This window comes from Arvicola amphibius, chromosome 5, assembly GCF_903992535.2.
Source record: "Arvicola amphibius chromosome 5, mArvAmp1.2, whole genome shotgun sequence".
NCBI classification, from domain to species: Eukaryota; Metazoa; Chordata; class Mammalia; order Rodentia; family Cricetidae; genus Arvicola; species Arvicola amphibius.
This window is the reverse complement of record NC_052051.1, coordinates 23,708,773-23,732,075: the sequence shown is the minus strand read 5'-3', so window position 1 is coordinate 23,732,075 and position 23,303 is coordinate 23,708,773. Positions and strand designations below refer to the sequence as shown.

Here is a 23,303-nt window from a genome sequence, read left to right as displayed (position 1 = left end):
AAAAGGGCATGAAATTAGGGGGTGGGGTGGATCCCTATGAACTTGGAATAGGGATGGCTGAGATGGGTATAGGGTCTGTGACAGAAATGGGGTCTCAGAGATCAGAGTCGAGAGACGTGAATAGGAATGGAGATTCCCCTCAAAGCTGGAGATCGGGGTTAAGAAGAGTCTTAAGAGCAGGCAGAGATGAGAGTCATTCGACAAGGCTGCTTTCCAACATGCGTGGAACAGTTGCAGAGTGTGAGGTGTCATTATAACAGCTGACTAAACCCGGTGAGACTGGTTGGTGTTGCAAAGTTGGAAAACACTGCGTGCAGCGATAATGGGATGCGTGTTGCAGAATTGGGGTCGGTGCCAGCGTTCGGAGGTGGCGTACTAGGGTCGGACTTAGTCCGAGCAGAATTGGAATCACTAGGGGACTGGGTCTCCGGCGGACAGCAGGGAAAGCTGTGTTTCCGGGGCAGGGGGCTCAGCGCCGGCTCCCGGGCGCCCCCTGGCGGCCCCGATCCCGCCACCACCGCCGCCGCCGCCGCCGCCGCGGTTCCCACAATGCTTGCGTAGCCCCGGCTCCGACTCCCCCGGCGGAGGCAGCTCCAAGATGGCGCAGGCGATCTTCGAGGCCCTGGAGGGTGAGCGCGCCGGGCCGGGGCAGCGGCTGTTCCGCGTGGCGCCCCCTCCCGCCGCGCCCTCGCAGTAGCGGGCCCTGGGCGCGCGGAGGCCGCGGGGCGGAGGGCGGAGGGCGTCCGGGCCGGAACAGCCGCGGGGCGGGAGGGGGCGGGAACAGCCGGGGAGCGCCGGCCCTGCGGGGAGGGGGCCTCGGGACCGGAACAGCGCGGTAGCCCAGGCCGCTGGCGCGGGAGAGTGCACACGGAGGAAACAGCCGGGGGTCAGGCGCCCTGACCACAGTGAACTCGAGCTGGGGTGGAGTCTTACTAAATCCAGAGCAGGGAAGGAGGCGCCGCCTGTGTGCACAGCCGGGTCTGGGGGAGATCGCAGGCCCAAACCAGTAAACATAGGGCACCCGCCGGGTGCTCCTGAGTCAGAACCACCGCCGCCGCCCTGTGCCTGCTTGGGCCACGCTGGTCCCCGACCCTACTGGATCCGATCTTGTGATCGGCAAGATCACCGAGGTGCCTGGGCCACAGGCTCTGGAGAAAGCGAGCGCCACCTTGTGCACCTGCTGGAGTTTAGCGAAAAAGGATAACTCTAGAGACAGCAGTGGAGTTGGGCACAGTAGTCGCCGCCAGGGTGGAGGGTGGAGTGAACAGCTAGAGTGGACACTTGTGGGCAGGACGGGCAGAAGGAAGCCAAGGCTTGCAGTTCTCTAGACGGCAGCCACCTAGGTTCTTGGAGGATCAGTTCTCATCATGGGATGATGGAGTGCCTTTTGCTATCTATGAGGGTCCAGTTTCAGTGATTCCCACTGAACCAGATTCAGTTGACCTTAACCTCCCTCATTTCTACCACACACCACGCCCACCGCCAAAATTGTGGGAAAGAATAGTAGACGAAGGTAACTTCAGCCAGGTGTGGTGGGCCATGCCTGTAATCTCAGTGGTTGGAAGGTGGAGACAGGCAAGAAAATCAGGGGTTTGTTAGCCTTGGTTACATATCGGGTTTGAGGCCAGCTTGCGACCGTGAGACTAAGAAAATGGACAATTAGGAATATATATGTACATACTTTACATACATACATGCACGCAATAACTTTTTTTTAAAGGCCATGAATTTGAAGGAGAGTGGAGGAGTTATATGGGAGAGCTTGGAAGGTGGAAAGCGAAGGAACTGTTGTAATCAAATTATAATCTCAAAAATAATAAAAATATTAAAAATAAATATCTTCCAGAAAACAAAGCAAACAAAACCACAAAACAGCAAAAAGGAAGACTGCAACGATAACCCCGATTTCTGTGTTCTGTGAAGAAAATAGCAGGGATGGTGTGGATCTGGGCAGTCAGGGTCATGGGTGTTTCCTCTTGGAACATGGTGGGATATTGCGTTGTTTTAAATATTTATTACAAGCATGCATTTGTATATTGGATGATGAAAAAAATTAAAAGAGAAATCGGAACGTGTGGCTTCACTGGCCTTGGGAGGTCCCCGGCACGAAAATAAATAAAAAATCTGAGTGAGGGAAGCATGGCAGGTGTGTGTGGATCCGGGAGGGCATCCGAAGGACCAGGTGGCGGAAGCAGGTTTGCAAAACCCTGGGGAGAGCAAGATTTCCCATAATTCAGTTCAGCATAGGCGAGCAGCTAGAGAAAAGACCTCCACTGGTCTGACGACGCTTCTGAACTTTATCTTGGAATCAGTGTGGCGCTGAGAAAAGGTTTCATCAAGGCAGCCGCATCCTCTGATGTATGTTTTATAAAGTTCAGCCTGTCTTCTGGGGATTGGCCTGGAGGGGGCTGGCTGGCAGCAGGGAGGTGAGTGAGGAGCTAGGCTAGACAACCGAGGGGGTGGAAAGAGTGGATCTCAGATGTATGTGGGAGACAGAATAGGTGAGATTTGCCAAAAGTCTAGAAATGGCAGGAAGGAAAGAGTGGGGTGAGAGAAGACTCGGGGTGCCAGGGGTCTTGCTTGGAAGGACAGTGCCCTGCTGCCGTGCTTGTCGTGATGGGTGCTAACCGGAAGAGACAGGAGTGGAGAGTAACCTACTTAATTTGGGGCTGTATTTTTTATTCTTTTTAGTTCATTACGTCACAGCATGCATGTGGAGGTGAGGGGACAACTTGCAGGAGTCGGTTTTCTCCTTCTATTGTCTGGGTCTCAGAAACCACCCTCGACTTGCCAGATGCCTTTACCCACTGAGCCATCTCACAGTCACAAGTATTTTATCTTAAAATTTTTTTTTTCCCTCCTGAAGTTCTAAGACACAATACAGAGTGGTTCCAAGAACCAGTTTCCCCCAGCTGGTGCTGATGTTCTCTTTAAACTAGTGACTCTAGCCATCAATGTGGAAGAATTCCAGGGATCCAAGATCCTAGTGGTTTGTTCCAAGCCACACTCTGCATCTCTGTCTCCCACCATTCCTGACTCATGGCAAGCACTTATCTGGTCCTCACCAATAAAATGTTGTCGTTGCAAGACTATTTTGTAAGTGAACCTTGCCTTTGAGACTTTTATATTTTGTATTTTGCCTACCAATTTCTTCAAAGTGCATCTAGCTTGTGTGTTTGTTGGTGTTTGCTTTTTTTTCTTTTTCTTTTTTTCTTGAGACAGGGTTTCTCTGTGTAACAGCCCTAGCTCTCTTTGTAGACCAGGGTGGCCTCAGACTCACAGAGATCTGCCTGACTCTGCCTCCTGAGTGCTGGGATCAAAGGTGCTACCACCATCTGGCTTAATTTCGGTTTCTGTCTGTCAGGAAAGCCACTACTTCCTTTTCTTGCCACTGATGGTCAACTGACGGGGGCAAAGTGCATCTAATTTCCATGTAACCTGAACAACCTGCATCAGCTCAAAGACCCCACCCTGCTGACCGTCATATAAAATTCACTTTCTTTCACACCATGTTGTAATGAGAGCTGCTTGTTTGTCCCTGGCTGCTCAGCCCCAAAATAATCACACAAAAACTATATTATTTAAAACACTACTTGGCCCATTCGCTCCAGCTTCTTGTTGACTAACTCTTACATATTAATTTGACCCATCTCCATTAATCTGTATATTGCCACATGGCTGTGGCTTACCGGGTAAAGTTCTAGCATCTGTGTCCAGCAGAGCTACATGGCTTCTCTCTGACTCTGTCTTCTTCCTCCCAGCATTCAGTTTAGTTTTCCCCGCCTAGCTCTGTTCTACTCTATCAGGCCAAGTTTATTTTTATTAAACAATGGTGTTCACAATATATAGAGGGGAATCCCACATCACCTCCTCTTTTCTGTTTAAATAAAAAAGGAGGGTTTTAACTTTAACATAGTAAAATTACATATAACAAAACAGTTATCAAGAATTACAGTTACAATATTTATATCTATTTTATCTTTTATCATAACTAAGGAAAACTATAACTATAAATTCTTCAACTCCATCAAAGACTCCAGAAGAATATAATATTACCTAAGTAAACAGGAAGTACATTGTAAGCAACTTCCAAAACTCTAGAAATGACAAAGACATCTTGCTGCCTAGACGGTCACCCAAAGTTCTTCTGTACTGTTGGGGCATCCATCTTAAGCCTATAGGCCCATAGTATCTAGCAGACTTTTCCATGAAGCAGGAAATTTCAAAGATAGTTCCACCTATATTGGCAGTTTGTCAGTCACTTTCTTCTGTGTCCTGAATGTGTCTGGCAGAGTCTTTCAGGAAGCAGGAACCCTGAAGGACTGTCTCACCTTCCTTAGGCAACTTCAGCAGTCATCTCTCTGTAGGTCCTGCATGTCCAGTTTATACCATAAAGCAGTCCGGGCAAGAGCAGTTTCTTGTCCAAATGACTAGCAAACTCCATAAAAAGTCTCTTCGATGCTCACCTTCCTCTTGAAGTAATTGGTGCTGCCAGGAGCAGATGTGTCTCATTGTCATGAAAAGTCCTAAGTTCTTAAAACATTTTAAATGCCATATTCTGAATGTCTCTAAAAGATCTGAAGAATACCTATCTGAAATATATAATACCTAACTGAAATATATCTCTATAAATCTAGAAAACCTAACTAACATAACTACAAGCTTGGCTATTATGGCTATCTATTAACCTATATTTCTTAATTATCCATTATATTTTTTAAATAAGCTGCACAAACACAATAAGATCAGAAATACATATACACAGTATAACAAAATTGACCCTAAATTTGTATCAATAAACCAAGATCCATACCAATTCAAACCTCTATAGCATATACCCCTTTAAATGTAAACAGGCATTTATAAACAATATTTGGGAATATGGGCATAGTTCATTCCAAACTGCTTCCTGCTTTTTGTTGGGTGATGTATTTTTTGTAGGTGTTTACAGCAACCTTTTAGGGGGTCTTGGTCCATCAAACCACGTTAGCCTGGAATGAATCCACAGGTTCTTCTGTGGAAACAAATGCAGAACCTCTTTTCTAAAGCAACATATCCTTAGACCCAAATTTTGAAGACAAGATACCTTTAAAGTATATATGTTGGTTACTTAGCTCCTTTACAGTCAAAAAATTAAAAGAAAACACAATAATATACACAATCCAGATTCTGTGTATAGTCCACCTTTACATGGCTTATTTATTTTTACTCTATTACTTTTTAATATTTATTTTATTATCTTTACTCCTTTAATCTATGACTGTCTGTACTCTGTCTCTTTAAAGACTTTGTTTTATTTTTTATTTAAATGATATACTTCTTTTCCAACTCTCTATAATCTTTTTCATCTCTTTTCCAAGCCTACATACATTTATCCAGAACTGTGACCCATTTAGAGGTCTTTTCCAACTGGATTTGTCTTGCATATCTGTAATTATTTTTTGATCAGAAGCACTTAAAATTCTAAGCCCTTCTTATGAACGTAAGTGGCACCATTGCTAGGGGAAATACGGCACTGCCTGCTTGCCTCGCCCAGTCTAGCATGGTGGAGGTCTGTTTACTGCCTCTGCATGCCATGCACATTGCCCCGGTTCCAGGTATACAATGTGTCTATGTCGCACCATCAAGCAGGTTATAGTACTCTGCTCACAAAAGCCCATTTAAATGCTTCATAGCCAGACCTCCAGAAAGAGTCAGAGTTTATGCTGGCGGCACGGCCCAGAAAGCTGGCATTTCAAAACAGCACAGCTTTTTCTACTGCTGAATCAGGAAAACCTCTCTTAAAGGAGCTGCAGCATGCTGCCAGCAAGCAAAGCTCATGCGGGGAAATAAATGCAACTAAACTTTTTTTAGTGTCTAGAATTCCTTTGCAAGCCCTCTCAGGTTTTAAGTGGATTTTAGTTGGCCATGTGGGCACCAGTTTGTTGTAATGAGAGCCATTTGTTTGTCCCTGGCTGCTCAGCCCCAAAATAATCACACAGAAATTATAGTATTTAAAACACTGCTTGGCCCATTAGCTCTAGCTTCTTATTGGCTAACTCTTACATATTAATTTGACCCATCTCCATTAATCTGTGTATTGCCCATGGCTGTGGCTTACCAGGTAAAGTTCCACGGTCTGTGTCTGGTGGGGCTACATGGCTTCTCTCTAACTCCACCTTCTTCTCCCAGCATTCAGTTTAGTTTTCACTGCCTAGCTCTGTCTACCCTATCAGGCCAAGCCAGTATTTTTATTAACCAGTGGTATTCACAGCAAACAGAAGGGAATCCCACATCACTGCCAGGCCATTGCTCTGTTCTCTGAGGCAGCCCAGCACTTTGTCCCCCAGTAAACTGTCTTCCTACCTATGGAGTGGTCTAATTTGGTGTTTTGCTGCATCTGGTTTGGTGGTTTTACTTAGCCAATGCTTTGCAGCAGCTCCCCGCTCCCAGATACTGACCTGTACTGCACTGGAACATCACAGACACAATTTCTCACTGGGACGTGAGGTAACGTCAATGGGTGTTGATGCTAAGGTTTTGGCACTAGGCACATCCTATTCCCCACCCTCTTCCCTGACTCCTGCCCGGGATAGGAGAGCCTGGCTCAGGCTCTCGCTGTAAATTTCCTCCCCTGACTTACAAAGGCCGTGAGAACAGACCTCACTTCTGCTCCATGGGTTCCAATTCTCTTCAGACAGGACACTGCTGTCTGTCTCAGGTTCTGGTGCCTGAAGTCTCCTTGGAGCCCCCGTCATCCAGCTGTCCCTCTGTCTGTCCAGGGCATTAATAATTCTTCTAGTAAACTACTTAGCTTTTATTTTGGTGTCCTCTTGAACCACCCGACTCCATTCAAAACCTAACAAGGGGAAAGGGTTTACAGAAGCTGTGTGGGAGAGCATGGACCCCAGGCCTGTAGCCTTAAGATACGGAAGGAGATGAGCAGGAATGAGACCACCGGGACAGTGTAGAAGGTGGAATCCAGACAGAAGGAACTCCTTCGGGGGTGGGCAGAAGGAGGCTGTAAAGGACCCCCAGCAAAGTAGAAGGGATCCAGGAAGGGTGGCACCTGGAGCCATGGAGGGGGTCTTGGTGTGCCAGACCCTGCTGGATGGCCATTGGCGGAAGGCGAGAACGTGAGCATCACTAGTGAGGATAGAGAAGAGTCGAAGGTTGGCAGGAAGATGTGGGCACAGGCAGGTGTTTGGAAGATTCCACATCAGATATTTGATGTTGAGGGACAGAGATGAGAGCAAAGAATGCAAGGAGACTTGTGGGGTGCATGTGAGGAGGACCAGAAAATGGGGTTTTCAAAGGGCTCTGTGACTTAGGGTCTGGCAATGGCTTTAAGATACTACAAGATTGTTTGTTTATAGAAAGTTCAAAAGAAGGTAGCCTGGGGTGTAGGTTGACCCAGAATTCTCATTTTTTTTTCTTCTTTCCTTTTTTTTTTTTTTTCTGCCGGGTGGGAGTAGGTATTGAACCTTTGAGCATGCTAAAAATCTTGTACATGCTACGCGTGTGCTCTGCCAGTGAGGCATGCTCTCAGCTTCTTTTTCCAACTTTTTTTTTCAAGACAGGGTTTCTGTGTGTAACATCCCAGCCCTGGCTGTCTTGGAACTTTTATTGTAGACCAGGCTGGCCTTGAACGGACAGAAATCCACCTGCTCTGCCTCCCGAAGCAGGAGGGTCACCATGAACTCAAGACCATCTTAACCCTTCATAATGAGTTCAGGGCCAGCTTGGGCTTTTAGAGTGAGACCCTATCTTTAGAAAAAAATAGTATGTGTTCTTTTGAGAAGCTCTCTTTGGCTTTTTGTTTGTTTTCTGAGACAATGTTTCTCTGTGTAGCATTGGCTGTCCTGGAACTCACTCTGTAGAGCAGATAGGCTTTGAACTAACAGAGATCGCCTGTAGGTCGTGACCTCTTTGGTGGTTAAATGACCCTTTCACATGGGGTCCTAAGACCATTAGAAAACAGAATATTTACATTATAATTCATAATAGTAGCAAAATTGTAGTTATGAAGTAGCAACAAAAATAATTTTATGGTTGGGTTCACCACAACATGAGGAACTGTATCAAAGGGTCACAGCATTGGGAAAGTTGAGAACTACTGATTTAGCCCTAGGTGTTCTGATACTATATAGGCCATACTGGCCTCAAACTCACAGAGATCCACCTGCCTCTACCTCCTGAGTACTGGGATTAAAAGCATTTTCACACCCTGTTTTGAGAAATTTTCATTTAATACCTTCTCTCCTCTTGACAGCATGTAGTTTTTTCCTAGCTGCAAGAGAGGTTTAGGGATGCAGTGTTTACTCTGAGATCATGTCTCCTAGCTGCAAGGGAGGTTTAGGGATGCAGTCTTTACTCTGAGATCATGTCTCCTAGCTGCGAGAGAGGTTGAGGGATGCAGTCTTTACTCTGAGATCATGTCTCCTAGCTGCAAGGGAGGTTGAGGGATGCAGTCTTTACTCTGAGATCATGTCTCCTAGCTGCAAGAGAGGTTGAGAGATGCAGTCTTTACTCTGAGATCATGTCTCCAGCCTCACATTCTGGAATCGGTTGCAGTGAAGTGGAGAGAACATGTCTGGGGTTTTGTGGTAGATCTGGCCTGGGAGGGTGAAGTGAGAGTGGAAGCTGGGCCTCCTCCCTCACAGGCTGCATTTCCTGTTTCAGGAATGGACAACCAGACTGTGTTGGCTGTCCAGTCACTGTTGGATGGCCAAGGAGCTGTCCCTGATCCCACAGGACAAAGTGTCAGCGCACCGCCTGCCATTCAGCCTCTGGGTGAGTACTGAGGGCAAGTGGCTCCCACGCAGAGCCCGTGAGGTTCGTGAGGCATGGGAGAGAACCGCCTTTGTGGCCCCGGACTCAGACTGTTCTCTGGTGTCCTCCTGCTGAACCTGCCTATGCTTCTTTCTGCCCACTGCCTAGAGAATGCGGGTAGCGGGCATCATCATTGGGAATGCCCAGGAGCCTTGAGGCTTCACGACCTTTGTCCTGGAAGTCATGTCTTGGCTTCCCTGTGGAAAGAGAACACACAGATTTTTCCAGTTTATGGGTCAAGCTTGTGACTCCTAGAGAGGGAAAAGGGCTTCTCTGGAAGTCCTGTGGGTCTTTATTAATTTATTTGTAATGTTTATTAAGACCAAGCTCATAAAGCCCCACTGGCCTCAAACTTGCTATTTAAACTCCTGATTCTCATACGCGTGCCAGAATTGCAGGTGCGTTTCCACCATGCAGCCACAGACATCTGAGTACTGAGAATCACTCTAGGCACACAGGGATAAACACCAAAATAGGAACAGTAGATAGATAGATAGATAGATAGATAGATAGATAGATAGATAGATAGATAGATAGTAGATAAATAGCCTGAAACTTGATATGTAGAAACTTGAATGTGTAGATTCTTATTCCCATAGTTCTTAACTTGGCCTAGATAGGCAGGTTAGCTTCAGTTTCAACAGTTGTAGAATGAGAATAATTGTCCTACCACATAAGAATCTTCTAAAAGTGCTGAGGACTTGGTTTCAGCTGTTGTATATAAGAAATGGAAGTTTCTGAGGTCAGCAAGATGACTCCGTGCATAAATGTGCTCACCACCAAGTCCAGTGACCTGAGTTTGATCCCCGGAACTCATATGCTAGAGGGAGAAAACCTACTCCTGCACGTTGTCCTCTAACCTCCGTGTGCAGACTGTGGCTCAATCATACACCCACCTACTAAGGTAAACGTTGAAGAAGTGCAAGAAAAACAGCAGCAGCCACCTTCAGTCCCAGAAGCAGAGGTCAACCAGGGCTGCACACTAAGACCTTGCTGTTAGGAATGTTTCTTAAAATGAGCCTCTCCGCTGACACAAATAATTCCAATCAGACCAAATTAGACAGAATAAAAGATGCCCGTGTTTAATGCAGCGCTCCCGGGTGGACTGGGAAAGCATGGCTAGAAAGAGACAGCAGGGGAGACCACGCAAAACCCGGAGACCTCGTGTTTCTTGTGGGAGTGGTCCTGACCCTCCCTGGGGAGGGGTCACTGCTTGGCTTTTTCCAGAGGTGGAGTCTGGACCAAGGTGGCTCCCAGGGGAGGGGGCTTGAAATAGAGCTTCTTGCTACATTCCTGCTCCATTGGCACTCCAAGGATGGGTGCCAGGGGCTGGGGTGACGCTTCCAACCCAAACATCCCAGAGTTCTTGGATATAGGGGTGTCATGGGGTTGGGGGGTCTCACTTTTGACCAAACATCCCAGACTCCTTGGATATGGAACATTGGCTCAAGTCTGGCTACTTCCTGTGGGCAAGGGGCAATGTGGGGGGAGGGGAGAGCTGGGAGTTGGTGTTCATGCTCAGCAAGAGGTGTGGCTGGAGCAGCATCCAGTTTACTGTCATCCTGGAGTCCTCAGGCAGCTGCTTTTTGAGGGAGATGAAAAGGCAAGTGGGTAGGAGAAAAAAATATTGTTATTATTGGCCCTATAAAATGGGGCTAGCCATGGAAAGTCATTAACTGCCACAAAGAATGGGACAGAGACGTGCCCTGGTTGTACAGGTGAGGCTTGGGTGTATAATTGAGACACAATAGCAGATAAAACCAGATTTTAGTTGGTAGGTGTCCTTGATCCAGGAGAGTTGGTACCAATGGTGAGGTCCCAGGTGAGGTACAGGTGTTGGTGCTGTTTGGAGAGAGTTGGTCTTGGTCCAGACAGCAGGAGTGACCTGTAAAATATGTTTGAAACTTGGGGGGGTGGGGTAAAATAGGCTTTGGAGACTCTTATATATATATTTTTTTTTAACCAGACCTGATTTTTGATACAGCAGCAGAACTTTTTCCAGGAACCTGTAGGTATCTGTAAGAGAACTGGGACAGATTTACATCTTGGTGTCATAGCAAAAGGCTTTTAGCTTTAGGTCGAAAAGTATGAACATTTTAAAAGACAATTAAAGGGCCGGGCGGTGGTGGCGCACGCCTTTAATCCCAGCACTCGGGAGGCAGAGGCAGGCGGATCTCTGTGAGTTCGAGACCAGCCTGGTGTACAAGAGCTAGTTCCAGGACAGGCTCCAAAGCCACAGAGAAACCCTGTCTCGAAAAACAAAAACAAAAACAAAAACAACAAAAAAAAAAAAGACAATTAAAGGGGATTGGGAACTCTGGATTTTTAAGATCCACCGGAAACCTGCTAGTCCTGGACTATGAAGCCTGTGAAAGAGGCACCCCTGTCTCAAACAAACAAATAAAAATAAAACAACAATAGCAACAATAACAACAAAGCCTAATCTAAGCCAAGAAAGAAATGGAAGCTTCTATTGGTTTCCTCACAAATGAAGCTGATGTTTCCCTGAAGCCCTGACTGACCATCTGTAGAGCTTTTCAGACTCTGCCTTCACCCCATAGTCCAGGTGGACTTCCCCGTTCCCAGTTGATTTCCATCTTCTGGCCAACATGAAGGAGAAGAGAAAGGGAAGAGGAAGTCAGATCCATTCCTTTTTTGTTTTGTTATATGATTAGGACTTCATATGTAGCCCAGGCTGGTCTAGAACTCTAGGTCCTCCTGCCTTAACTTCCTGGGTGCTGAGATTATATGCATACCATCATGACTAGCTGTACCTTTTTCTTCGAATGGAAATTTGCATAGATATTACACTTCTGCCCTTACCCCACTGGTCAGAGTACAGTCAGGTGATATGCCTAATAGCAAAGCGTTTGGGGAAAATATACTTTAAGTAGGAAGTCATGCTGGTCAGTGGCAACACTCATTTTTAGTTCCAGCACTCAGAAGGCAGAGATAGGCAGATCTCTGAATTCAAGGCCAGCCTGGTCTACAGAGTGAGTTCCAAGATAACCAGAGCTACACAGAAAAATTCTGTCTCGAAAAATCAGGCAAAACAAAACAAAAAAAATAGGAAGTCATATTTCCCACTAAAATCTGCACTAGTCTATAAGAAGAATACAATGAACATTGGCGCCAGGTTTGGGATATACCAATAACATACACATACAAATTGAGTACTTGGGCATTTGAGCTATGGTGTGCTTTAAGACACCATATGCGGTTGTTGTTAGCTCTCTTTAGCCTTTAAGTAGCTTTTCATTTACTCAGTACATACCCTTTGAGGACCTTCCAGAGCCCAGGATATATCACAGTCACACTGATAAATAAAGCACATTTCTTTCCCTTAGAGAACACACAGTCTGGTGGTAATGAGAAAATTGTATTTGTGGGGCCAGCCCAGAATAAGGAACTGTGGCCCTGGCTGTAAGAAGACTGCGTGGGTGTGGGGGTGGGGAGATGACTCAGTTAATAGTTTTTACAGTCCCAGCACACATATAAGATGACTCACAACTGCCTGTAATTCCAGTTCCTATGTTGCCCTCTTCTGGACTTTGCAGGCATTGCACTTATGTGCATGCATAGACATACACAGAAATACACACACACACACACACACACACACGATTAAAAATACAAATAAATCTTTATAAAGTCTTCCTAGGCTGGGCAGTGGTGGCACACACCTTTAATCCCAGCACTCAGGAGGCAGAGGCAGGTGGATCTCTATGAGTTCAAGGCCAGCCTGGTCTACAGAGCTAGTTCCAGGACAGGCTCCAAAGCCACAGAGAAACCCTGTCTCAAAACTCCCCCACCCCCCAAAAAAGACTTCCTAGAGCTGATGAGCCTTGCAGTGTGATTTGATCTGAGGTGAAGCGGGACGAGGGGAATGGTGGATGCAGAGGGGTGGGGCTGTAGCTGCATAGCCCACTGGAGGCTCACGAGTAAGTTCAGTCAAAATAGAGTCTGCCTTTCTCAGCTTTGGAATGAAGTCACTGTACTTTTTCCATATTTCAAATTATTTGATACCCGACCACACATGGCTAGCTCTTCCTAAAGGTGCCTGTTGGGCTCTGAACATTCCTAGAAAGCCCATGGTTGATGGTTGACACCTGCCTGGCAAGTCATGCGGTGTTTTCAGCTGTGGTACCCCATTCTCCACTGCGATCCCCCTGACTCGCTCTTGCTTTTTTTTTTTTTTTTTTTTTTTTATCACTCCATGGGTGGCCTCTTCAGATGACGAGGACGTCTTCCTCTGCGGGAAGTGTAAGAAGCAGTTCAACTCACTGCCAGCCTTTATGACCCACAAGCGTGAACAGTGCCAGGGGAATGCCCCTGCCCTGGCCACAGTCTCACTCGCCACCAACAGCATCTACACACCTTCCGCCGCACCTGCTGCCGTCCAGCAGGCCCCTCCTCCTGCCAACCGCCAGGTAGTTCTTCCTTCCTGCCTTTGCTGATTTCTTTGGGAGGTCTCCTTCTGCACACACTGTCCTGAGTCTGAGCAGAACAGTGTTGGGCAGGACTGACGAAGTCTCTACGTTGTGGAGCTGGATGAGGTGGATAGGACAGAAAGACACAAAGACGGACGTGTTTTGCTGGGCATAATGGTATATACCTGTCATTCTAACATCAGGAGTCTGGGGCAGGAGGATCAAGAGTTTGAGGCCACCCTGGGCTGCAGCTTGCCGGGTGGCAGCAATGCATTTTCTTGAGTCTGCCCATTTTCTAAGTCATTCAGAAAAGTGTAACTTCTTTACTTCACTGATTTCTTTTCTTAGTCTGCTTTCCCTAACGCTTGGGATTTTCTTATTCTTCCACTGTGTGACTGCTTGTCCGCCATGTGTCTGGTCTCTGTGGTGACTTTAGTGGTCTGCTTTGCCTTTCTTTCCTCCATTGTCATCTTCTAGCTAGCGGCTGAAATTTACAGTGTGCCTGCCCTGAGGATTTTTCTTCTTCTCCTCTTCCTTCTTCTCCTTTTTAGTTTTCTGAGACAGGATTCCTCTGTAACAGCTCTGGCTGCCCCGGAACTCACTTCGAACTCACAGAGATCTGCCTGCCTCTGCCTTCCGAGAGCTGGGATAAAAGCCGTGAGTCACCAGCGCCCAGCAAATTGTTAAATAAATAAATGAATTATACTTTTTTTCAGTCTACTAAGTGCTAGGATGGGGTGGGAGATTTTACCATAATATATCTTGAATGATATTTGGAGCAGAACTTTGAAGAAGTGACATTTGAGCGGAGGCTCAGGATGTGAGGTAATAAGGAATATTAAATGTATTCCTGCACTAGCGTGTACAAGGGCTCTGAAGTTGAAGTGTGCCAGGTGTCCCAGGAGCTACAAGGATGGCAGAGTGGCTGGCAGGAGTGGGTGAGGGAAGGGTCAAATCATGTGGGCCCTGTGGGCTTTTACTTAGATGTAGAAGCCACTGGAGAATCTTGAGAAGAGGGACCTAGACTGACACTTTACCCATGTGGACTGCTCTGTGGACATTGTGAGCGCTTGCTTCCCTGGAACAGAAGGCAGGAATATTATTGCTGGACTGAAATAATGTGCCTTTCAGAGAGATGTGACTCCTCCTCATTTGGCAGGTGACAATGCGAGGCTCAGAGATGTAAATGGCTTGCCAGAGTCAAGTGAGCAGGGGCAGCTAGGAGGAAAGGCTCCAGAACATGGGTCTTTAGCTTAGTTTCTGTTCTTTGTGTTCTTCTTTTTTCTCTGTTTGTTGTTAAGGTTTATTCGTTTTATTTTATGTGTGAGTGTTTTGCCTGCACGTATGTTTGTGTGCTTGATGCCTTGGAGATCAGAAGCAAGCATCAGGTCCCTGGAGTTGGAGTTACAGATGATTGTAAACCACCATGTGGGTGCTGAGAATCGAACTTGCGCCCTCTGCAAGAGCATGCAATTCCCTTAACCACGGCAGCATTTCTCCAGCCCCTTGTTTCTGTTTTTAAACAGAGTTCCCCTGTGTAGCCCAGGCTGGTCTAAAACTTACTGTGTAGTATGTTAACCTCAAACTCCCAGAAGTCCTGTGGCTTCTCAGGTGCTACTTCAGATGTCAGCCACTATGTGTGCCTTGGAGTTAGGTCTCTCACGTCACCCTCCAGCTTCCTTGGAGAGCCTCAGACACGTCCGCTCCTCTCTTGCTCAGATCTCCACATACATCACAGTGCCCCCATCTCCACTGATCCAGACCCTGGTGCAAGGGAACATCTTGGTGAGCGATGACGTGCTCATGTCTGCCATGTCGGCCTTTACATCCCTGGACCAGCCTGTGCCTCAGGGGCCCCCGCCTGTGCAGGTAAGGAGGCGGGGGCTTCTCATGGGGGTCCTTTTTTTTCCCTTGCAATACTGGGGACTGACCGCAGGGCCTTATACATCTCTCAAGAGTTTCATTCCAGGCCTGCAAACTAACTCCTGTGAAATCAGAATATTGTAAAAGAAAATGGCTTTAGCTCCAGCTCCCCGACATGAAAGAAACTAGCAGCCGTCTCTGGCCAGCCTGCTGAGCAATGGAGCCATGACAACCACTGTCCAGCTATTTTGAGTCCTGTTTTTATTCTTGGTCTAATAGAAAAAAATAGAAAATATAATGGCTCCCTGAGATTTTCCAGTACACATAGGTGACCAGTCACCAAGACCAGATTTCAGTTTCCCAGAAGGGAAAGACCTGGTCCCCTAAACCCCACTATGGGTACATGCTGGTAAGCAGCTGCTGTGTGGTCACTGTCCTGGGAAACATCAAGAGCCAGTCCTGCTTTATAAATGTTTGTTTCTTTTTGGCATTGGCCTTCTCTGGTTGACACATGCATACCCAAGGCAGGCTAGCTTAGCCAACCTTTATAGAGAAGAGAGATCGCAGCCCCGAGCTGACGTCCCTTGATGGTCTCCCAGGCCTTCATTCCTTTCCCTGTCTCCGTACTGTCCTCAGAGCTGCCCAGTGAATTGCTGTCCTTTCCTTGTGCCGGGTAAAGCTTTCACACTGATGAATGAACTGGACACTTCAACACTGTCATTTTCTCTTCTGATTGCAGAACAGCTTGAACATGCATCCAGTGCCCAACTATCTCACCCAGCCTCCGCCTCCTCCTCCACCCCCTCCTCCCTTGCCCCCACCTCCCCAGCCCCCGCCCCCTCCTCCCCAGACCCTGGGCCCTTCTGGGCGTTCCAACCCCGTTGGGAATAGTGTGGTGGAGGTGTACAGCGCTGCTCCTATGGCAGGGACCGGAACAGTGGAGATCCAGGCGCTGGGGATGCAGCCCTACCCACCGCTGGAGGTGAGCGGATGCAACGGTGTGGTGGGGTGGTCAGGGAACTAGGCACAGTCATGCCAGGCACTGTGCTAAGGTCACCATGGAGAACCAAAGCAGACCCAGCCTTCTCATGAGTGCCTGTGTCGGGGAGAGGAAGGCTTTAATCAACGCATGCAGTCTGTAGATGGGACATGCAGACTATTGTGAGGGCCACTTAGGGGCCGTGTAGCAGATTCTGGATTTAAACCCAGATAACTGAATTCCAAAGCTGCTTCGTGAAGTTTGTGCTCTCTCTTTTTGTGTGTGAGTTCATATGTGTGTGTGTGTGCACACACATGTGCATCTCTGTGTATCTCTCTTTTATTTAGTGGATGGGTATGTGTGTGGAAGTCAGAGGACAACTTGAGAGAGTTTACTCTCCTATCTTTTTTTTTTTTTTTTTTTTTTTTTTTTTTTTTTTTTTTTTTTTTGGTTTTTCGAGACAGGGTTTCTCTGTGGCTTTGGAGCCTGTCCTGGAACTAGCTCTTGTAGACCAGGCTGGTCTCGAACTCACAGAGATCCACCTGCCTCTGCTCCCGAGTGCTGGGATTAAAGGCGTGCGCCACCATCGCCTGGCTCACTCTCCTATCTTGTGGGCTCTGGGGATCGAACTCAGGTCATGAGTCTTGACAGCAAAGGCCTTAACCCACTGAGCCATCTTCCTGGCCCAGTTTATGAAGTTCTAATGGGTCTTGGGCGTAACTGGCATGAGTGGGCCAGGTGCACACTTCTATGATGATGAAGCTGCAGTAGCTGAAAGCAACTAGGGCCACAGTGAGGGTCCCCCTTATAGCTCCCCTTTAAGAATCTCTCCCCTCACAGTGCTGTCCTTTTAGGTGCCAAACCAGTGTGTGGAGGCTCCAGTGTACCCCACACCCCCAGTGTACAGCCCTGGCAAGCAAGAATTCAAAGCAAAAGGACCCAGCTCCACTGCCCCTATGACCAGTGCAAGTGGAAACACAGTGGCCACCTTTGACTCCTCACCAACGCTGAAGACCAGACGTGCTAAAGGTGCCAGTGGACTCCCAGAAGGTTGGCCACCCACCCTCCCTGGGCATCCTTCCTTGGCGTTGGCCTCCCCACAGGCTGCTTGGGCCTGGTCTTTGTTGTTAAGACAGTTGGGATTGAGCTTGGTGGCGTGTACTGGAGAGCTTGAATTAGCAGACCAAGAGCAGAAAATCTGGGAATTCCGTGGCATGGTCACCAAGCAGCCATATTTCTTCTGTTGTTCTGTGTCTCTGTCCCGAGAGCATGGCTGCATTTGTCAGGATGTCTTGTCACCTGAGGTGGCTGCTGAAATGTCAGTAGTCATCAACCTCGTATTCTAGACAGTGAGGAGGAGGAGGCAGAGAAGGGTAAAGGGGACTCTCCCAGCTTCCAGAACTCTATACGAGACTTTCTTCCTGTGTAGTCATGTGGCCATGCATAGCTGCAAAGGGATTTGGGAATGCTTGTCTTGGCCGGGAGCAGGAAGGAGGCAAAGGTGGCTCCCAGTTACACCAGTTGTGATCTTTCCCCTTTCAGAGATACGAAATATGGAGTCAAAACCCAGGAGTAGATGTGGGAAAGGAACTGGGGATTTTTTGTTTGTTTTTTTTCAAGGCACGCCTCTCTGTGCAGCCTTGGCTATCCTGGAACTTGATAGCCTAGAACTCACAGAGATCTGCCTGCCTCTGCCTCCCAGAGTGCTGGAATTAAAGGTGTGCACCACCACCATCTGGCTCATCTAAGAATGTTTTAAGGGCTTGCTTCCCTTTCAACCTCTTCTCTTTTCCCTTCTTCCCGAAAATACACATTAATATCAGTGCACACCCGCTGGGGATTTAGGTCTTGGTCCAGGATCTCCTGTCAGTCACTCACAGTTTAATGAGAGCTATGGGTAGGAAATAAATCAATATTTATGAGTTTCTCTAGGAAGGTGATTACAGGGTAGAAAAGGACACAACCTGCCTATCTGTGTAGAAGGAAGTAGTCATGTAGGTATCGAGGGATAAGCTTTCCAAGGGAAGCAGCAGGTACAAAGTCCTGAGGTGAGACCATGTTTGGGAGCATCAGGATTAGCAAGGAGTCCATTGCCGGGTGGAGAGAGTTCTGCAGTTGGCAGGTACAGAGGACAAGGAGCTCTGAAAGCCATGGCAGAGGTGGTGAATTTCATCATGAGCAGAGAAAGCCTCTGAGGGGGCTTTGTCTGGCTCCCCCTCTTACACAGGGGAGAAGTGGCTGGAGCTTTCCCCTGTCCCTTACACTGGCCCCCAGCCTGACCATGCCTCTCCTTCCTTATCTTTCAGCTGCAGGGAAGCCAAAGGCCCAGAAACTCAAATGTTCCTACTGTGACAAGTCATTCACCAAAAACTTTGATCTTCAGCAGCACATCCGCAGGTAGCCTCCAGGTAGCCCTGGGGGGAGGGGCTCCCTTTGCAGGCCCTGTGCCCATCTGCAGGCCTGCAGTGCAGAGGAGGGGGGTTCCCCACATTCTTCTCAAATCCACGGACCGAGCTTGCCCACCAAGGCCAGAAGATTGGCATGTCTGTGTGGGCGGGTACCCTTGAACTGAGAGAGGCTGCACACACACACACGAGGCTGCAGCCTGTCTTCCAGCTGCGGAAGGGTTAGCTGGCACAGTGCCAGCTGTGCCAGCATACCTCACTAAAGAGGATCCTTCTTGCTCCAAGAGTCCATTTGTAAAATGGCAGGCTGGGCACCTCCTCACAATGTGGGGGGGACATGGGGTCTGCCATGGCTCTGGTGTTAGGAAATCAGGAACAGTGTGGTGGTGTGGTGACTTTGGCTTTAATCCCTAAAGAGTCAGTGGCGGAAGTCTCAGCTTTGGGCTAATCTGTCTTTGACACCTGCCATGAATTTGTTCATTTTTGAGAGAGAGAACCAAGGGCCAGTCCTAGACGACAGCCACACGGAGCATGACATTCTCCTTAGCTTCTGACAGTAGATGCCACCACCACCTCTCCCCACAGCTGTGACAACCAGAGATGTTTTCAGACATTGCCAAATGTTGCTGGAAGCAAACTGGACCTCGTCGGGAACGTTTGGCAATACTGGAAATGTCCAAATTGGCACCGCTAACCTTGCGTGGCTGTTAGAACTTGGCTAGTGCAGCTGAGAAACAGACTTTTCAATTTCCCTGTAACGAAGCCAAGTATGACTGGTCCCACACAGCTGGTGACTTTCTTACTGGGTGGTGCCACTTTTGATCTTCAATGACATTGTTCTATAACCCCTAGATTTTTCCATTACTGCATTTTCAATACATAGCTATTCATAAAAAATGACTTTCCATATTCAGTGACAACTAATAGGGAGCCTCTCAAAATTATTTTAAAAGCTGGGCATAGTGGTGCACACCTTTAATCCCAGCACTCTGGAGGCAGAGACAGGCAGATCTCTTGAGTTTAAGGCCAGCCTAGTCTACCTAGTGAGCTTCTGGCCTGCCAGGATTGTATAGTGAAACCCTGTCTCAAAAAAAAAAAAATTAGGTGGGGCAGTGGTGGTGCACACCTTTAATCCCAGCACTCAGGAGGCAGAGGCAGGCGGATCTTTGTGAGTTCAAGGCTAGCCTGTTCTACAAGAGCTAGTTCCAGGACAGGCTCCAAAGCTTCAGAGAAACCCTGTCCTGAAAAAAGCCAAAAAATAAATTATAAGTTTTGAAAAAGTGTTTTGTGAGGATTTAGCACAGTGGCACAGCACTTGCCTTGTGTGTACAAGACCCTGGGCCGAATCCCAGCACACAAAACAATGGGAAGTTAATTTTGCCGAGCATGGTGATACACACCTGCAATCCTGGCACTTAAGATACAGAAGAAGATCAGGAGGGGCTGGAGAGATGGCTCAGAGGTTGAGAGCACAGACTGCTCCTCCAGAGGAGCCAGGTTCAATTCCTACCACCCACGTGGTGGCTCAACCATCTGTGACTCCAGATCCAGAGGCTCCACCACCCTCTCCTGACCTCTGTAGGCACCAGGCACATATGTGGTACACAGACATATACACAGTCAAAACAACCATGCACATAAAATAAAAACAAATTTTCAAGAAAAAAAGTTTTCTCCCAAAGCTGGGTATGGCTTAGTGTAGAGCACTGGCATGTGGAGGTCTGTGGCTGCCATCTCTGTGAGGACAAGACAAGCGAACAGACTGCCCCAAAGAACAAATGCCTATTGATTTATAACTGAAAAACAAATCCAGCAGCCACCAAGTTGAGGCAGTACTGGGGCCCAGGAGATGGCTCAGTAGGTAAAGGATTTGCTGTCAAGCCCAATAACCTGGTTAAATTTGGGGAGCCACATGGTAGAAGAGAACCAACTCCCACAAGATGTTCTTTGACCTCCACACATATGCTGTGGCACTGTGGCACATTCATGCCTACACTAACACACACACACATACACACACACACACACACACACACACACACACACACACACACACACGTGCGCGCGCGCACTTCTCACTTGATGCTTCAGCAGTCAGGAAATCTGTCATCTCAGATGTGCGGTGGCCGTGGAGAAGATCTGCTGACTGAGCAGGTCCAGATCCGGGTCTTTCTACCTTTGATCTCTCTGCCACATTGGGAGAACAGGTCCTCGTGGTGTCAGGACAATGGCCAACAGCATCTCTAGGCCTTCCTGGTGGCCATGGGCTCCTGGATAGAGGCTGTATCCCTGTTTCTACGTGAGAATGCTGACTGACTTTGTTCCCCTAGCCACACGGGGGAGAAGCCCTTCCAGTGCATTGCATGTGGTCGCGCCTTTGCCCAGAAGTCTAACGTCAAGAAGCACATGCAGACTCACAAGGTGTGGCCTCCGGGGCGCAGTGGTGGCACCATTTCTCGAAACTCTGTCACAGTGCAGGTCATGGCTTTGAACCCCAGCAGGCAAGAGGAGGAAGACACAGGTGAGTGGAGCGGGAGGAGCCGCTCTCCCCATTCATCCTTTCGGAAGCTCCAGAGGCGATTTCCGATTGTCTGTGGTACTAGGGACCAAACCCAGGGTCTCTGCAACATCCCAACCCCAGCCTCATAGGTTTCGATGCTAGTTGGGTGGCTTCCATGATTTCTCTGGGCTTCAGCCCAATTTGTCTGTGAAATGGGACCTGGAGAGCTGAGTGTGGTATACATGTATCACTCCAGCCTGGTGAGCCTAAGATGGGAGGATCAGGAGTTTGAAGTCAGTCTCTGCCACATAGTGAGTCTGAGTTCAGTCTGCTGTATAGCAGCTTCTCTAAAGAAGGGGCATAGGGCAAGCAGAAGGATGCCAAGTATATAAGGTATGTGGCCTTACTCTAATTCTGTGCCCTGGGAAGATGTAGATATCACTCACTAATTACTATCTCTTTCTGGCTGAGCCTGGATCCTGTATTAGAATTCATTTCCTCCCTCCCTCCTTTCCTCTTTCCCTTCATTCCTTCTTTTCTTCCTCTCTTCGTACCCTCCCCTTTTCCCCTGGGTCTTACGTCGTCTGAACTGGCCTGAAACTTGCTCTATAGCTGAGAATGACCTGAATGCCTGATCCTCCTGCCTCTGCCTCCTGTGTGCTATGATTACAGACTTCAGACCTAAGCTACTTCACCCAGTTGTTTGTTTGTTTGTTTGTTTGTTTTTTGTTTTGTTTTGCTTTTTTTGGTTTTTCAAGACAAGTTTTCACTGAGTAGTCCTGGCTATTCTGGAACTCACTCTGTAGACCAGGCTGGCCTAGAACTCACAGGGATCCATCCGCTTGCCTCTACCTCCTGAGTGCTGTGATTAAAGGCGTGCATCACCACTGCCCGGCTACTTTACCCAGTTCTGTGTGGTGCCAGAGGTTGAATCCAGGGCAGGGTTTATTCTAGGCCACAGGCAAGCTCTTGACCACTGAGCTCCTTTACTGGTCCTCAGATCCATTTTCTGTGCTCCGTGCTGTGTCTGTAGTTGATCAGCAATGGAAACCATTGGGTCTTGGCGGGCATCTGCTCTCCAGATGTCCTATGGGGACTTACTAGACTGATAAATAAAACTGTCAGTGGAGATTCAACGTGAGTACCATGATGTAGCCCAGCATGGTAGCACATGCTTATAATCCTAGTGCTTGGGAGGCCGAGGCAGGAGGATTGCAAATTTGAGGCCAGCCTGAACTACAGAGCAAGATCTTGTCTCAGAAAAGCAAAACAGGGGCTGGAGAGATGGCTCAGAGGTTAAGAGCATTGCCTACTCTTCCAAGGGTCCTGAGTTCAATTCCCAGCAACCACATGGTGGCTCACAACCATCTGTAATGGGGTCTGGTGCCCTCTTCTGACCTGCAGTCATACACACAGACAGAATATTGTATACATAATAAATAAATAAATATTTAAAAAAAAAAGAAAAGAAAAGCAAAACAGGAGGCCATAGAGATGGCTTAGCAGGAAATTATTTGCTGTTCAGTCATGAAGACCAGAGTTCCAGCCCCAGCCCCCTCATCAGGTGGTTTACAAACATCTGTAACACAGCCCCTTTCAGGCCTCATCAACGCCCACTCACACAGACACATAGACACACATAAGTGAAATAGAAACAAAATTTGAGATAAAGTTAATATATTTTACTGAACCTGATACACTGTTTCACAGGTAACATGAAGGAATCATTGAGGTTTCTTTTCTTTTGTAGAACTGGGTATGGAAGCTGGACCCTTCCTCTTTTCCTCAGAGCCACACCCTGTAAATGGATTTTTCTTTGGGTCACCAGCTCACAAAAAAACGATACAGAGACATTAATTATGAAAGCTTGGCCTTAGCTTAGGCTTGTTTCTAACTAGTTCTTATAACTTAAATTAGTCCATATCTTTTAATATACATTTTTAAAGAATCTCTTCTGAACTCTTTTTTTTTTTTTCCGAGACAAGGTTTCTCTCTAGCTTTGGAGCCTGTCCTGGAACTCACTTTGTAGACTATGCTGGCCTCAAATTCACAGAGATTCACCTGCCTCTGCCTCCCTAGTGCTGGGATTAAAGGCATGTGCCACCACCGCCCGGCTTAATCTATATTTTTTCCATGACTCAGTTACCTTTACTCTGTATTGCCCATCCTGTTTCCCCTGCGCCTGGCTGGTGATTCCGCCTTTCTTCCTCCCAGAGCTCTCTCTGTCCAGAAGTCCCACCTATATCTCCTGCCTAGCTGTTGGCCATTTAGCCTTTTATTAAACCAATCACAGTGACATATCTTCACAGTAAAGG

The 23,303-nt window shown here is 47.6% G+C and overlaps 1 protein-coding gene across 2 annotated transcripts in view; it reads left to right on the top strand.

The window, feature by feature from the left end:
* Positions 1-529: 529 nt before the first annotated feature.
* Znf341 (zinc finger protein 341) overlaps positions 530-23,303 on the top strand; it is a 37,249-nt gene continuing 14,475 nt past the window's right edge. The window contains exons 1-8 of one of the 2 annotated variants that reach the window (XM_038330661.1): positions 530-629; positions 8,662-8,772; positions 13,045-13,241; positions 14,961-15,110; positions 15,844-16,086; positions 16,938-17,133; positions 18,390-18,480; positions 20,819-21,009. In XM_038330661.1, coding sequence (XP_038186589.1) covers positions 599-629; positions 8,662-8,772; positions 13,045-13,241; positions 14,961-15,110; positions 15,844-16,086; positions 16,938-17,133; positions 18,390-18,480; positions 20,819-21,009 — 1,210 coding nt within the window. In that variant the 5' untranslated portion in view covers positions 530-598. Of the gene's footprint in view, positions 630-8,661; positions 8,773-13,044; positions 13,242-14,960; positions 15,111-15,843; positions 16,087-16,937; positions 17,134-18,389; positions 18,481-20,818; positions 21,010-23,303 lie in introns of those variants that run through there. The other variant, XM_038330662.1, reaches the window with a different exon arrangement.